This window comes from Syngnathoides biaculeatus, chromosome 19, assembly GCF_019802595.1.
Source record: "Syngnathoides biaculeatus isolate LvHL_M chromosome 19, ASM1980259v1, whole genome shotgun sequence".
In the NCBI taxonomy this organism is placed as follows: Eukaryota; Metazoa; Chordata; class Actinopteri; order Syngnathiformes; family Syngnathidae; genus Syngnathoides; species Syngnathoides biaculeatus.
This window is the reverse complement of record NC_084658.1, coordinates 2,821,578-2,839,731: the sequence shown is the minus strand read 5'-3', so window position 1 is coordinate 2,839,731 and position 18,154 is coordinate 2,821,578. Positions and strand designations below refer to the sequence as shown.

Here is an 18,154-nt window from a genome sequence, read left to right as displayed (position 1 = left end):
ATGGCGAGCACCTGGTGGCTCGGCCTGGACCCATGGAGCCAGGCCAGGCACAGCTTGAAAGGGTCAGATGGGTCTCCCTTCCCATGGGCTCACCATGGCTGTGGAAGGGACAATAGGGGTTGGTCACAGTGTGTGTAACCCTGACCGAAGGCTGGGACCTTGGTGATCTGATCCCTGGCTAAAGAAACTAGTTGACTCAGGGATGTTGAATGTCACCCAACTGGTAGTGAATTAGCCCTAGCTAATGTGTGAGTTTGAGAGATTTTGACAAAATATAACTGGGCTCTCCTCCATGGATGGTTTGGGTTCTGGTTCCAGTCCTGTTGAGAGTGATTTGACTCTCTTCAACTCTGAAAGAGACCATACTGAGAGGCGCCGAGTAGTTGTGGGTGCAGATATTCCCCCCAGCTCAGTGCCTGTACATTGGGGTTCACCTATTTGGACAAGACGGTTGGCCTCTCTCTACCTTCAGATAGACGGACAGGTCCTGACTGTTGTTTGTGCATATGCACCAATCATCAGTACTCACCATTTTCCGAGTTCTTGGAAGGCTTATATGAGAGCACTCCCTGGAGGGGACTCTCTCGTTATGCTGGGGGACTTGAATGCTCACGTGGGCAAAGACATAGAGACCAAATCGCACCAAATCTGACACCATGGGGCTCAGTCGAAAAAGGCCGGCGAGCCCTCTCCAGGTCGAGATGAGATCCTGCCCCAAGTGGATGAATTCAAGTATCTTGGGGTCTCGTTCATGAGTGAGGGAAGAACGGAATGAGAGATAGACAGGCAGATCGGTCCAACATCTGCAGTGATGCTAACACTTTGTATCGGTCTGTTGTGGTAAAGAAGGAGCTAAGCCAAGACATGAAGCTATCTCATTACCGGTTGAGCTCACCTATAGTCAAGAGATGTGGCTCATGACCTAAAGAAAAAGATCCCAAATACAAGCGGCCGAATTGAGGTGCCTCTGGTGGGTGTCTCAGCTCTCCCTTAGTGATAGGGTGAGAAGCTTGGTCATTTTGTTGGGGCTTAGAGTCGAGCTGCTGCTCCTCTACATAGAGAGGAGCCGGATGAGGTTGCTGGGCATCTATTTAGGATGCCATCTGGATGCCTCCCTGGTGAGTTGTTCCGGCCACGTCCCAGCACGAGTGGACTCTAGGAATGACTCGGGACACGTTGAAGAGACTACATCCCTCGGATTGCCTTGGGATCCACTCGGAAGACCAGGAGTAAGTGGCTGGGGAGCGGGAAATCTGGGCTTCTGTGATTCTGTGACCTCGGATGGATGGATGGATGGATGGATGGATGGACGGATGACAAAGAGTTTATTCAATTTATGGGTATCCGATTGAGACTTGTGAAAAATGCAATTAAGTAGATGTAAAATGGAAACCTGCCAGTGAAAACATAACCTACATGTTGAAGGTATAACCTCTAATAAAGATAAATATTAATCATATAGATATATAGCTGAAAGGCAAACAGTATGCACATACACACCCACAGAGTGGAATAAGATCATCCCTGCATTTTACTTACATAGAACATCCAATATGTCAACATTAAAAGAAATATGCTTGCAATATATCAGGGGTTGAGCCCCACAGTGATGGAAAGTCAAGAACAAATCCGCACACAATCACATGCATACACATTTGTACACACAATTTTGACAATGACATCTTTTCTAATCACATGATTGTCTGCTTTGCAGTTTATGCAGTGTCTCTAATTACAAGTTAGGTAATAGGGCTCACTGTTTTCTCTGCAAAGTGCCTTGAGTTGTGTTTGGCTAAGTGTTTAGAGGTGCCACCTGATATCGATACACCACTAAATTAAACCTCCCCTTCAGGTTGACCGTGACACTCCTGCCCCATTGAATGAGCCCTTTTTTCCCCTCCTCCAACAGTCTCTCTGTGTTTTTAGAAGAATCATAATTACTCTGCCAATTATGGGGTCACCTTGAATTTTACTGTTGAAAAAGTTTATCTTTTCGACTCCACATTTTTTTATGTCCTTTGGCAAGTTCATCGATTTTACACTAAATTCTAAAGCGAGAGTATATTTTTATTATTTTGTTTTCTCTTATATTAGATTCATCTCAGAGGTACGGTAATCCAAAAGTAGTACATCTGAGTGTGTGTTGTTCATATTCACGTTGCAGAATGAATTCTCTTGGTATTCTCTTATGTAAAATCCACCAAAATTCTGCACTCAGGACACATCGAACCCTTTACGAGTGCACACTTTTTCAGAAAGAGCCTCCATGATCTACACACATGGATGACTTCGAGTTACATGACCTATATAACATGTTACACGCTCTGCTTGCTGCCTGTCTCACCCTAATAGAGAAGGGCAGAGTATTACAGGTGTGCAAGCCCCAAATATACACACACACATTGAACAGGCCTGCCATCAAGCGTATGTCTGCATGATCATGTATACAACCTGCCACTGATTGGCCCCCATAGAATTCTGTACTAGTAACAATTCACACCACCTCAGTCACTCAAGTTAACACTTGGTGGCCACTGTACTATTTTTAAAAATTGTATGAAAACATTTGTGTTTACAAAGATAAAGCACTGCTTTGATTGGCACTTTCATGGGGTACTTTTTTCCCCCTTTTTTACTTATAGTAGTTGGAGAGGTACCTCTAATTGTTGATATATTGAGAATTGTATATTTCACCCATCCATTTTCTTGGCCGCTCATCCTCACAAGGGTCGCGGGGAGTGCTGGAGCCTATCCCAGCTGTCAACAGGCAGGAGGCGGGGTACACCCTGAACTCTGGTTGCTAGCCAATCAGAGGGCACATCGAGACAAACAGCCACACTCCCAATCACATCTACGGGGAATTTAGAGTGTCCAATTAATGTTGCATGTTTTGGGGGATGTGGGAGGAAACTGGGGTGCCTGGAGAAAACCCACACAGGGACGGGGAGAACATGCAAACCTCACACAGGCAGGGTCCGGGATTGAACCCAGGACCTCAGAACTGTGAGGCCAATGTTTTTCACCGTGTCACCCAATCATATATTGCATGTAAGATAAATTAGTTGTTACTGTTTTCGTTTTATAATTTTGTGTGATATTTTCAAGCATCTGTATTTGCATTTACTTTGATTATCTTAATGGTGAACCGGTTAGTTTCCAAACAGAAGGACGTTTTTTTCCCATCTGTGTTATCGACTAATACTGTAAAATGGAGATTGAATGTAGGCCATATGTAGTGATAAATCTATTTCTCATTGTGTGTGTGACTAGGTGATAGTCTATGACTATATCTCGACGGCAGCAAACCCATTGGCTGGTTCTGCAACCTCCATAGATGACCCAAATAGGGAGCCCTCTCGCCTACCACAGGGAGGGACAACCACCCATGTGGCCATCTACACGCTCTACGTGAGCGGGCTCAAGCAAAGATACAGACATTTCCTCAGACAACCAGATGGGACCATCGTTGAGGTATGGCATTTAAAACTCACACTTGCTTGATACACTGGGCAACAGCTGCAAAATTAAACATAATTAGTGTTAATAATGTAAAGATGAGAATACTTTATTTTCAAAAACTAACAATATGCATCATTGTTTTAACTTGTGTAAGTTCAGACTGCCTCTTTGCTTTTGGCTTTTTCTTTTTCTTTTTTTTTTTTGGGGGGGGGGGTTTATACAAGAGAGAAGACCAGGATAAAGGTTGAGAAAGAAAGTGGAAAGATGGGTCGGATTCTGATTCCTGAACACTCCCTCTTTTTGACCCTGCCTTCTTTGTTTTTGTGAGGGAGTGGAATTACTAGCCACTTCATTGTTGAGTCAAATCCACAGACAACAGTGCAGCTGTGTGGTGTAAGACTGTGTATAAAGACACTACTAACTCAAAGAACTACAATCAAAAAGTTTTCCTTGGGCAAAAACAAATGTAAAATGGTGTTTCCTTCTCAAATAGAAGAGAAAGGATTTGCCCCCAGAAACAAATCATAACTTAATTCAAAAGATCTCTTGGAGTCACTGCTTACCAAATATCAAGTGCCTGTTAACAGTCCATTGAGACTACAGTTTGACAACGTCAGCCTTACTGCATCAACAGAGGAGCAGTTAGGGAATTTAATTACATCGCCAAGTCTTTTATGTGACTTTTGACAAGATATTGTGGTGTGAAACATTGCTTTATTAGTGCTATGTGACAAGTGCTGCATGTATTCGTTTTCTCAATCATTCCTGTCAGTCCCCGTGAGAGCAACCTGCATCTTCTCCACTATATTAATATTTGGAAGTTTGGCTGTCAGGGAAATCAGGAGGGTATACAGCCATACATAGATGCTAAGTATTATCTCTGAGGGTTTTTTTACATCCTAAAAGCCCTCTGTCATAATGTGACTGATGGAGAGTGTAAACGTGCAATGGTTCTCTCTCTCGTGTGTGTGTGTGTGTGTGTGTGTGTGTGTGTGTGTGTGTGTGGTGTGTGTGTGTGTGTGTTTGTGTGGGTGCGTATAGCCTGGAGACTTAGATCAGACATCTGGGCAAACTATCCAAACAAAGCGCATTGGCATAAATACATTGCTTAATAACGTCTGTAGTTTTAAAGGAGAAGAGTTTCATAAAAGTATAAGTGAAGGATGTAAGCTTCTATCTGTAGTTTGCAACTTCCCCACATGAGACGCTGTTGGCATTTCACCCGGTGGTAGAGGGGGGACCAGAAGTATCAACAGAAGGGCATCATCAAGAGAGTTAAACATGCCATTCCCTCTCCGCCTTAGAGCTGTGACCTCAAATGCATATTCCAAAGTAATTCTCCCTATATAAACCTATAGACTGGTTTCATATATATGTGAGCATCCATGAATTACGAAGGGTCATTCTGACCTCTCAAAAGCTGATTTTTACTATCCCATTTCTGAGCCATTTATCTTCACAAGGGTCACAGGAGTGCTTGAGCCTATCCCAGCTATCTTCTTCCAGGAGGCGGTGTACACCCTAAACAGACAACTCACAATCACACCTACGGGCAATTTAGAGTCTCCAATTAATGCATGTATTTTTGATGGGGGAGGAAGTTGGTGTGCCCGTAGAAAACCCATGCAGGCACGGGGAGAACATGCAAACACCACACAGGTGGGGCTGGGAATTGAACTCCGGTCCTGAGAACTGAGATAAACACACAACAACCACACAACAGCATACCGTGTACAAATTGGCCTCCAGATGTACATGACAGGGATAAGACCTTAGAGAGGAATACTGTAGCTATAAAAAGACAAATAGATGAGAAAATAGAAAAAAAAAATTGAAACCAGATTGATCATAGGATATATTAGTGGTCATGAAACCACATTTGAAGACCCAAACCAATACATTACATTTATTCGTATTACATCACCACATACAGTATGTGTCTTGCCTCATTGTGTATGGAAACCCTTGTCTATACTGACCAAAGCAGTGGAACAAAGTTAAAGTTTGTTAATGCATCTAAAAGGCAAATATATGACTTTCTCTTTACAGTACAACATATATTTAATGACGTTATATTCTTCTATGTTGTTTTCCACATGGTAGAGAAATGCATTTGTGTTTCATTTGAAAAACCTTTTTTCAGTTCTAAAATCTTTGGTGAAACCTGCCCTCCGAGATCGACAGTGATACAAATATTTAACCTGATTTAAATATGTAATAATGTGACTCCACTCTCTTCCCAGCTAGTTACCAAGGCTAATTGTGCTCCTTAAGAAGACTGCTTCCATTTACTGAGGCAATATTGACGGATGGCTCATTTCCTTTAAAGTGCTCTGTTTTCATAGGCAGTGTCCTGGACGCCAATGCCCCGGAGGCGCACCTCCTCCCTTAGACTAACATGACCATAGTGCCAGGGGGCCAGCGGTTTTGCATATTGCTCGCACATTTACAGCCTAAATTTGTCTAAACGAACACCTTAACAACTCAAGTCCCGGAAGAATGGCTCTGAGCTATGGACCTTGTTAGACATTGTTTGGAAGGAACCCAACAGTCAGGTGTGTCCTGTTTGCTGAAATTTTAGAAAATGAGAAGCAGTTCTGAAAGATAAAATGTCTGTTGTTTATAAAGCTATTATTCAACCGGTTACTGTATGTACTTCGAAGTATTTTCTCCCTGAGTTGAAAGGTTAATATTTGGTGTGAATAAAATGGTGCAAATGTGTAGTAAAATGTTATTGACTTCCACTTAAAGTAAGTTAATATTAATGATCCCTCATATGCACTCACTCTGCATATGACCCAGAGGGCTTCTGTGATATTGACCATGCCAGTGGAATTGTTAAGCAGAATCACAACAAGACAAAACATTGTCATCAGTGTGCATGCATGCAGTGAAAAAAAAGACATTGAAGGTAAAGTGAGGTGTAGCTTTGCAAACACTCATTACCTATAAAACAGATGTTCCACAGATGCCAGCTCACAAAAAGTACTGCTGACAACAACAGTTAGGGCCGAAATGACACAGGGAACAGCATCCATATAACGGAGGACCTTCAATGAAGGCCTCATAAGCGCTCTGTCTGCAGAAACAAGATGGCTGAAAAAGAAATTAATGCAGGCAAAGTCATTATCTTTCCTCCTAAAACCACAGTGGGTTTATGTCCCCCCATGTCGCTCTTTTCCTTCCGGGCTAGTGCTTAAGTGTCGGCGGACAACTGTGCTCTCATTTTTGTCTCCGTGCTCCATATGGGTGGTGGCAACATATGCAAAAACTGGCTCTGGTTCTGTAAAACTTCCATTAAAGATGCACAACTAAGGCTCCACCAGCTTGACTATTACCTCTCCCCGCAAATTATTTATGGCGCCAAAAAAAAAAAAAAAAACGCTGATGAAGAGTATCTCCAGCAAAAAAAAAATAGTAAACGCTTTTCACTTGCAATTTCAGCAGTGCCTGTTTTCTTTTTTTTTTCAGGGTGATGTGCTGAGACACATATGGAGAGAGTATACCATTTAAAAACACAGTACACCTTTAGCTGTCGTATACTGTGATTGCTTTGTTGCTTTATGTATTATGCGTCAGCCTGATTTTTTTTTTTTTTTTTTTGTAAAAATGCTTGACCAAAGTTTATGGGACACCTGCCCGTAGATGCTGCATTCAAGACCACTGGGTTATATTCAACTTGCTGCTTACTGTCTGTGTATCCATCCAGCCGTCCATACATCCATCAATCCATCCTCCGCTTATCTAGGGTTGGGTAACGATGGCAGTGGCACCTAGCTGCAGGTAGACCAGACTACCCTGTCCTCAGCCACTTCATCCAGCTCTTATGGGGGGACTACAAAGGGTTCCCAGGAGACCTGAAAGACATAGTCTTGGGTCTTTCCTGGGGCATTTTCTTGGTGGAACATGCCTAGAATACCTCACTGGTGAGGTGTTCATGTACAGTAGGCACGCGAGCAACGACTCTACCTTGAACCAAATCTGGATGACAAAGATTCCCACCCTATCTTAAAGGGAGATCCTAGTCACCATGTGGAAGAAGCTCATTTGAGACTCTTATCTGTGATCTTGTTCTTTATATCACATCATATCTGCCGTATCATATCACTCCAATATGTTGTCCAAGTCTTTGATCTGTAAAGTAGGGTTAGCATTACAACTACTTGTATCTACCAGTATCTTGTTTTCTTTGCCAAGATGGAGATGTGAGTGTGACACAATTGTGGAGTCTGCCATATGTTGTTACGGCACACATCCAAAATGTCTTCTCGAGATGTTGTTCTTGTTGGAAGGCTACTAGAATACTTACAGGATATGTTCTTCTTCAGTGGAAAATGAGACAGCTGTTGTCATCAGCATACTGTAAGTCCAAGAGTGGTGTACCTTGGTTTTGGCCGTCAATTGAATGAGGTTGAAACCTTTTCTATGGGTTTGATATCTGATATTGATTCCTAGTGGAATGTTGTCCCTGATCATGTTGAACATGGTCACAAGAAATATGAAGAGCGTAAAAGTGGTGCAAAGACACACCCCTGTTTTACACCAGATTTAACTTTAATGGATTTGGTATTGTCGCCGTTGATGAGAACTGAGGCGGGTATATTCGTATGGAGAATTAGACTTATGTTGACCAACATTTTGCGGCAGCCTGTCTTCTTAAGTCTCTTCAGACAAGGGACAGCATAGAGTGTCAAATGGCTTGGTGAGCTCAATTAACGCAAGCTAGAGTGTCTGATCCTGTTAATTGTATATGTCCTGCAGTTATCAGATTGTGAACATCATCTGTGTTGTGCCATTCGATGGTCAGAATCTGCATTGTTCTTTGGACAGGATCTTTTCAGCAATTGATTTGACATGATAGATTGTCATACGGACCGAATCTTTTTCATTCATTTACAGGAGGGATAGTATATGGTGTCCCCTTTTTGTTTGTAGATTGTGACAATCCCTGAGTCTCTCCACTCCGGGGGCTTTTTTTCTGGGGGTCCAGATCTTCACAATCAGTTGATAGAGCTGTTCTCTGATCAGATGACCCCTTTCTGTGTAGATCTATGCAGTGATGATGCCTGCTCCCTGGAGATTTGTCTATATTTGACTTATGCTTGGGTGTGGGTGTTAACAGGGGACAGGAAAGGGACTTCATCAAACTGTTCCATCAAATTATGGACAATACGGTAGACATCTAAATAATCTGAGACAATCACTACAAAGAGATGATAAGAAGCACAAGTAGGACGAATTCCTAGCTGACAACCCATGAAATCTGTCATGAAGGAGCTTCTCTTTGTTGTCACCACTCACCTGGAAAGCCATTTGGGTCTTTGCCATACCAATATTGACCTAATTTAACATTCAGAGAATAGGAACAGGTTAACCTTTTAAAAAACACTTGCAGCAACATTAATTGACAAAACACATCAATTCTACCCCACTGCCTCTCTTTTTTGTAATTACTCCACCACTAGTTTGATTGTCGCTTTGGTGCTGGAGGACCCACACTTCATTTGCCACGAGGTCATCATCAGCCCTCAGAAATATGAATCTGATTTATAAAGGAATTAAGTGTGCTCTGAATGCCACGTGTGTGTCCATGTGTGTGTCGTGACAAGACAGAGAAGAACGTCCTTGGCGATATACTGTATGTTGTATGAGATTAATGCCTCCCTGGCAGCCAAATCTGCTTAACAGGACTTCTCCTTAGAATAGCGCATGTAATTATCTGGAAAGTTTGTACAAGTTTTAGATAAAGACACACTCTCTGGCACATTTTCAACTTGGCTGTTTTAGCTCTACAATATGCAACTGTAAAACCAGAGCCTGGCGATATTTTTCCACACGAAACATAAGGAAATGTAATGGAATGGATTCACTAAATGACTGATTATTAAGTTTGCAAAGGAGTGTGAGTATATATCCACAAATCCACTTTATTAGCTACTTTTTTATCACAAGGGTCATGGCAATGCTGGAGCCAATCCCAGATCTCATTGTTCAGGAGGCAGGGTACACCCTGTTGGATGAATATATATACATATATACACACACACACAGACACACATGGACAGACAGAGAGAGAGAGAAATAGAAAGAGCGAGAGAGATCCATCAGTACTGTCACATTTCCCCCTAATTCAGAAATATGATAGAAGTTTGTATCTATGAAGGTCTTTATGTTGGTAATGATCCTTATTAGAATTGGGGAATACAATCCAAATAGTTTCAGGTGTTCCATTCCCCATCGATGATGATGATGACAGTTTCTTGGTAAATGATCATTAGTTGATGAAATGATTATTAGTTTAAACTTGACAAACATTACATGGGAGTGTTAGGTGGTGTCAAACTATCTCAATCTATTTTGCGTGAAAAACTGTAGTTATGACTTCCCTCAAATGGTCATTATGACAGTAAAACCATATAAATATTTAATTGCATCATATTATTATTACATTTGCACTGATGGATATCTAATAGTTTTGAAATCAAAAGCCAAGGATAATACTTTGGTAAACTATTGTTCAAGTTACTGTTAAAATGGGTTTGATTTAAAAAAATGCTGACAATATTTCAACATTACTGATTAAATATCCCAAATAAAAAAAAAAATGGTGCAGATTTTTGCAAGAAACAAGGAGGTTGACGCATGTGATTTACTTTCAGAGGCAAGATACAGTAAAATCATGTCGTAGGCCAGATGTGGCACACAGGCCTTTTGAGTTTTGACACCTGTGAGGTAGGCCAAACATGTTCTCCCTTCTTCCATTTGTGACTTTTTGTCTGAAATGAATTGTTCATTCCAATTTATTTACAGGACACATATACATCATACATAACAACCCTGGTCCCAGCCCTGCCAGGGAATAATATTGAAGTATTTTATTTTGTCCGTCTACTACATACAAATCGGGCTTTGCTGAAGGTACTCTCTTCAAACTATCCATCCATCCATCCATTTTCTTGGCCACTTATCCTCACAAGGGTCACAGGAAGGCCGGAGCCTATCATAGCTGTCAATGGGCAGGAGGTAACGGTACAGCCTGAACTAGTTGCCAGCCAATTGCAGGGCACATGGAGACAGACAACAGTCGCTCTCACAATCACACCTAGGGGCAATTTAGAGGGTCGAATTAATGTTGGAAAGAACACGCAGACACGGGGAGAAGTTGCAGACTCCACACAGGCTGGGGTAGGATTGAACCCTGGACCTCAGAACTGTGAGGTCAACGTTTTACAGCTGCTCCACCAATCAACCCTATTCAAACTTTTTAGTTCATGCATTTGTATAATTGTTTAATCTTTCTAAAGGTGATTGGTGACCTGGAAGACTTAGACAATGCAACCTGGATGGCATCCTTTGCAGGCCAGCGATCAGGACCTCAGAGGACGCATCAGGACAGCTCTGACATCACCCACCTGTTATCGAAAAGACGTGAGGTTTTTGGATGTGAGTGCTGCAAATGAATTAGGATTGCATTTTTTTCCCCATAAAATGATAACACGTAATGACAAGTACACATTGGAGGTGACGCCTCTTCTGCCTCATGTTAAACGTTCAAGCCTTCTAGTTATACAAACATTTTCTTTCTGTTGTTGGTTTAACTGAATTTGCACAGTTCTAATAGTAGCTCTTTTCCCTCAGGGTGCCCTCGTGTTGTGCCAGTAGGAGGGAGCAGGTATGACTCCAGTTAAGCACAAGACCCCAACCAATAAGAATAAAGCAAGGGGTGAAAAGGTTTGAACACTACACTCCTGTCACATAACTCACTTTGACTTAGAGTGTGAAATATGTGTTTAGCTTTGTCAGTATTTATCATTTTAGTGACCCAACCACATCCAGGTATGTATCCATGGATGTATAAATCCATTGATCTCCTATAGTGCTGCTCCTCAGAAGGGTAATCGGAAAGAGAATTTACAGTCTTCAATGTTTTATGTTATTGGAATGTTAGAAGAAGCTGTGCTAGCTGCAGAAAACCGACACAAGCAGAGAGAATTTGCAGACTCCACACAAGAGCTGAGATCTCTCAACTATTTGCCAGATATTCTAACCGTTACCTCATCATATGTGCTGCGAGTTCAGCTACCGAACATCCTTCCACGTCCCCTTTTGGGCACCAAGGCTCTCACCGGCCAGCGAGATTGTTCTTCATTCCACCATGGTTGACAGCATCACTGACACCAGCACCTGTGACAGAGGCTTCCAACAGTGGTACCTTTTCTTATGAAAATAATTATTTCCCAAAGTCATTTCGTATTGTGAACTTTTCTTAAGTAGAAACGCTTTTGACATGTAAATAGTCTAATCTTCTCCAAGAGCCCTCCCTGCCCCAAAAAATAAGCATTCAAAGTAGATGATTTAATAAGAATAAAAATTTATGTTCATTTATCTTTGTTGTTGGGTGACTATGTGAAGAAGAGGGTGAGTGAGAAGCAAAAGGAATTGTGGGGGATGGAGAAGGAGGCAAACATTTTGAGACCTGAACATACAAAACATACGTACGAATGTACGTATGCACACAACTTAATTCCACTAAAGTTTCTTGGGGCCCGTTGTAAAGAAAGATGCACAAACTTGCAATAACACCAACAAAAAACTCACAAAAAATTCTACTTTGCCAATGTGCGCTAGCCGGTGACAGAGTCTGATTCGGTGACACACGAATGTTGAAGTGAAACGAAATGGGTTAATATGGCTAAAGTTTGATGTCCCTCCTAGCCAATGGGATGCCAGGAAGATACGATGGCAATACTCAATGGGAAAGTAGCTCTTTCACGCCACTTTCAAACCAACTTATAGAATGTTTACATTCAGTGAAATTTGGGGGCTGAGAATCCAGTGCCTATTTTTGCATTTCATATGCAATTTTTCTTCGCAACTAGAGACAATGTTTTTCCGAGGAGGCGTTTCGTAACCTGAAGTTTTTATTAGACATTTGTAAGTACAGGTACCACTGCACTCACTCACCTTATTCTTCTTGTCATCTGATTATTGCATACCACCTTTGAGTGTCTTGAGAAGCACTTTAGAAATTTAATGTATGATGATGATGATCATTATTATTATGAGACAAAAATCTTTAATAATTCCATTAGAAACACAGGGGTAGTATGTATATTTAAATGTTTTATTTTCATCTTTTTATTTTTTATTCTTTTAAACAAATCCCTTAACCTCCCTGCTGGTTCCGCTTCAGATTCCCTTACACTGCGAAATGAAACTCGCATGTCGGTCTCTTGTCCTCTCATGAATTTTTGTGTTTATATGCACTCTATGGAGACATCATCTACTCAAGCCCTGTATGTGCACTTGTTCCCATGTGCTTGACTGACTCACCATTAACCCTTGGATTGAAGAAATGGCTGCTAGTGAAAGCTGTGTGAGGACGTCAGGACAATCGTTTAAAATCACTCATGAGTATGTTCACTGCGTAGTTCATTGTTCCTTGAGCAAATAAATCACTCATCGTTAGTAGTACTTTGCTCCTTAGTGGCTCACGAAGAAGTTCAATGAACAAATCACTCTGTAGTTCTTCAGTACATCCGTACATTCAGTTCGATGAAGTCCCTCCCCTGAATGATTCACTCTTCACTTCTTCAGTTCTTGAATACATGAGTACACAAGCACATTCTGTTCATTTAAGTCCCTTACTGAACACATCACTCTTCAATTCTTCGGTACACCAGTACATTTAGTTCAATTAAGGCCCGCACCCACTTATACACTGGCTTTGCATTAGTGATTTGGAAAATATTCAGAAGTGAGTGACAGAAACTTCAGCAGTTCCGTTTTGCCTCAGAGCTGACTCGCTCACATAGCTTCTGCGCATGTACTCATTGTGACTACACTAAAAGCTCCCCAATTAGCCAGCTAGCTAGCTGTAGACATGGCTCTTATCAGTTGTTGAAGATTACAACCAGTGAAAGAGTCCATTTTAACTTTGACCTTGACAGAGTGAGGAAAGAAAAACTCTCCTGTATAGCGACACAATTAAAACTCATTTATAGAGATCGTGCACATGACATCATCGTTTCCACAGACCCATATTGCCAGTCAAACAAAGGTGCTCTACAGTGCGGGAGTTGTTCAGCCGGAGCAGATTTTTCACAATGCCCGAGACCGTGTGTGTGCTGTTGGCTGTCACAATTGACAAAACAGTTCTTCAAATAGATCATTTTATGGAATAGCAGCTGAAAAGATGAGAAAAGATCGATGGATTTCAGGATGGATGGTGCCCAACAAAATACACGTGCTTGTGTAGCAATCATTCCATTTGAGGTACAAATCATTCTTCTCAATCTCATATTATCAAGAAGTATTCATAACGACAAGTTGACTCATTTCTGAACAATACGTATTTAAAAATAAGATTAAATCGTCTGTCACAGAGAGGTTTACAGAGGTAAGCGTGTGGCAGAAATACGCTTCCGTGTACGGAGGCTCAATTTTTTTTTCCAATCGTAGTTAATGAATCCGAGTTTGTGTAAAACCAGCCATTTATTTAAATATTGGTACTGGGGCCTCCACTCCCTGAGAAGGGTTGCGTCAGGAAGGGCATCCAGCGTAAAAATTGTGCCAAACATATATGTGCATTCATCTGAGATGACACGCTGTGGCGACCCTGAAAGGGACAAGCAGAAAGTATTGAAAAAATCTAAGTGGGTCCATTACTATGTGGGATTTATTCTTGATTGAGAATAGATCCAGCAATTGTATTGTAAAATTAAAAGCAATTGTAAAAGTATTTGTATGCGTCTAGACTGCATTTTCAAACTCTTCTGTGTAAATCTCGACAATTTATTCACCAGATACATGTGTATATCCAGTTGTCCAAGACAAGCGGAAGCGAATTAACAGTCAAATTTCTTTATCGGTGAAAACATCGACTTTGGCATTAAATATCGATCCTCTTTGCCAAATGTCTCTAATTTTTGTTTATTATCTAAATGTTTAACGGTATTGGACAAAAAACTCTGGGTGTCGCGCTATAAGATGTATTTCCAGTTCGTCTCAACTTAACTTTCAACAATGTTTTGGTTGACTGGCAATATGGTAGCGTAAACACAAAATCACATGATTTTATAATGTAGGTGCACGATTTCTATAGGTCAAAATGTGCCAGTATATGCTATTACTGTTTTGAAATAAAACGGCACTTTCATCTGTTGGATGACAATTTAGGAATAGGACAAGAAGAAAAACAAACCAAATTGATTTGATAATTGCTAGTTTACTGTATGTTGTCATAAATAGCAAGTAAGGAAAAACACACCACTTCCAAGCCTTAGTAACTACAGTGAAGAAAATAAATATTTGAACACCCTGCTATATTGCAAGTTCTCCCACTCACAAATCTTGGAGGGGTCTGAAATTTTAATCATAGGTGCATGTCCAATGTGAGAGAGATAATCTAAAAAGAAAAATCCAGAAATCACAATGTATAATTTTTTTAATGATTTGTGTGATACAGCTGCAAATAAGTATTTGAACACCTGAGAAAATCAATGTTAATATTTGGTACAGTATCCTTTCTTTGCATTACAGAGGTGGCAGAAATGAAGATGTTGAGGTTCTCACTTGGTCTGAACAGGTTGGATATGATTAGAATTGAGCTCATTAGAGGAACAGCCAAAGTTGGATGTTATGGAGATAAGGTGAGAGAGAGCAGACTTCGATGGTTTGGACATGTTCAGAGCCAAGAGAGTGAGTATATTGGTAGAAGGGTGCTGAGGATGGAGCTGCCAGGCAAAAGAGCGAGAGGAAGACCAAAGAAAAGGTTGATGGATGTTGTGAAGAAGGACATGAGGATAGTGGGTGTTAGAGAGGAGGATGCACGAGATAGGCTTAAATGGAAAAAGATGACACGCTGTGGCGACCCCTAATGGGACAAGCCAGAAGAGAAAGAAGAAGAAGATTATCGTTCTTACAGTGGACATGCACCTCCGATGAATATTTCAGACCCTTCCATGATTTTTAAGTGGGAGAACTTGCAATATAGCAGGATGTTCAAATACTTATTTTATTCACTGTATCTTATACTTCTAGACATACACATAAAGCTAATTTGGGAATTTTGCAAGGTGTATTGACGCTGCAAGGATCTTATTGATTACCAGCAGCTAAGTAACGTGCCTCCAACCTTGTAATCCACCAGTGAAATGCATTTGTTATCCATTTCACTAACACGAATAATATAAAATATCAATAAAATGTAAGATTTTTAATGAAATAATGAAATTAGTTCAATTAATTTACTATTTTAAAATAGAACTCAGGTGAAGGCTCCTATACAAAAATTTGTACTTGATGTCATGTATTCATGTGGAATGAAATGCTGAATGGACAAATACTTTCAGATAGCAATGATATTTATATGCTATAGACAAAAATTAAACCCAATTCCAAGTCGAAGAAAGACATTTGGCAAAAACTTGTTCATGCAACTTGGCAAATGTAACAAATGTAAAAGTTACTTATCTCAAATTAAGTAACTAAAACATCACTATTGGCTTCCCTAGCAGGTTAATAATCTAGCCATCTTGATTTGTATTGAATATGTCTGCTAGTCAGTGCTTAGCGTAATGAAGTGGCTCACAAATCAGGCCATAATGGCCGGCTACTTACACATAGTGCGTAATTAAAGGCTATGATCTTATTAGCACGTGTCACAGCCACGGTGCAAAGGGATGATGGGGATCAGGGGTAGATGTGGTAGAGGGCCAGTCTTTAAAGATTTTATAGATTGCTAATCTGCTGTGCTAAACTAAAGTGCAATAACCTGACAGTTCTATTTATGGTGATTCTCTCCCTTATTGTGAGCCATTACATAACATGTCCATTTTGGGTGTTTGTATGACACTACTTTGGCCTTTGTTGTCTAATTCTCAACCTTCAATGTATTGACATAAATAAACAGAAACTCAGCAGCAGAATCATTTACAGAAGTGGTGTGGCTAAAATGGTGTCAAGGCATCACCAAACATCCAATCACAATGCAGTAATATCATCTGTTATGCTCCTTGCTGTGGAGCAGCACAATACCTAAGCATCATTCTCAGAATTCAAATGGTAACTTTAGATGAATTGCATGATTGTGTGAATTTTGAGTCAAATATTTGCACTAATCAGAATCAGAATCCGCTTTATTGGCCAAATGTGTGACAACATATAATTAATTTGTCTCCGGCAGTCGGTGCTGCCCTGATACAACATTCAGAACAAAGAACAAGCAAACTAAAAAGAACAAACAACAAGAGACAGGAAAATAAAAATATTCAATTTTATGTTCAACATTAAATGGAGAACAATGAGGAAATACAAAAGTTGGAGTTTGTATTTATTCGTTAGTGTAGTTCTAGCATTAAGACATATTGTTGTGCTAGACAGAAAAAAACGTTGTACGTCTTGTCCTTTGAGGAAAGCCACATCTAAAAAAGCAAAAGTTGTCCCAATTCAAGAACTTACATTAGGAACATTTAGCAAAGATACTCCCTCCCACAGAATAGATGACAAGATGTTCTTGCCAGTCTCCTTCTTATACCTTCATCACTCCTCACGTATCATTTGTCATACCAAGTTAGATTCCCCCCCTCCTTCCGCAATGATATTGCCAGCAACACCCTAGTCTCTACCTCACTGTTCTGTTTGTTACAGTTTGGTGTATGAGCACTTTTTGGAATATCAATTTAACCCTCTATCTGGCTGTATTTTATGTATGTCTGTGATTATGGGTGTAAGAACTTAAACTGGTGAGAAAGTCCAACTTATTCTGAGGGAGTTCAATGTAATAACAAGGGACCTTTGTGAAAACTCCATCATATTGCTGTCATTTTTTATTTGTGTGTTAAATTTGTATTGCATCTATTGTAGACATTTTATTAATTAGTGATCTGCAATTTGGAGAAAATTTCATGAGCGTGTATTCCAACTGAATTTAGCCAGAATATTATGCGAGTTTGACAATAGTGCAGTGGTCGATTTATTGTCAAAAGGTTCTCCAATAAAGAACAAACTTTTCTTCTGATCTGTTTTTCTTTGTGTTCATTTCTGTTGATCATTAAAAAAAAAAAAAACGCTTCTTTTAGCATACACATCTTTTTCATCATACCAACAAAGCCTTTTACAAATGTTGCTAAAGGGTGTAGCTGCACAGTGGTTGAAGGTACGCACTGGTTCAAATATTTGATTGCTGAGGACAAACACCATTTCCACACAATCTAAAATTCAAATCGGTCCCTGGGAGAAAAAACATTATTGAGAGGGACAAAGACATGCCGCTGGGTCTCAACACCACTTATTTGCTGATTCATCTAAAAAGCAAAAAATATTTTGCACCGCTTTTATAAAAGAACTGAAAGTTTTTTAAGTTAACGTGAGTGTGTGTGAGTGAGCAAGTGTGTGTGCATGCGTGTGCGCGTCTGCTTCTGCTGTGCTTAGAGCCTAGTCAACCTGGGGAGGTAGCCTAATTGACAAGGAGAGGGAGGAATGAAAAAAATAAAATAAAAATAAAACACTCAAATTCTATGTTAATATAGCCTTCAGGATCAGGTATTCACAAAATAAAATTTGCAATCAGAAGTGTTGCTGAGATCATTATGCTTCTGGTTGTTATTGGCAACACTTTAGGCAAACCCTGATTCTTTTGAATTGAACTTACCCAACTAAATGAAAGGGATTCAAATTCACTCTTTGGCTGGTT

At 40.3% G+C, this 18,154-nt stretch overlaps 1 protein-coding gene across 1 annotated transcript in view; it reads left to right on the top strand.

The window, feature by feature from the left end:
- Positions 1–17,426, top strand: part of ofcc1 (orofacial cleft 1 candidate 1) — a 131,751-nt gene extending 114,325 nt beyond the window's left edge. The window contains exons 13-15 of the mRNA XM_061805561.1: positions 3,271–3,471; positions 10,764–10,902; positions 11,098–17,426. Coding sequence (XP_061661545.1) covers positions 3,271–3,471; positions 10,764–10,902; positions 11,098–11,147 — 390 coding nt within the window. The 3' untranslated portion in view covers positions 11,148–17,426. The remainder of the gene's footprint in view (positions 1–3,270; positions 3,472–10,763; positions 10,903–11,097) is intronic.
- Positions 17,427–18,154: the final 728 nt, after the last annotated feature.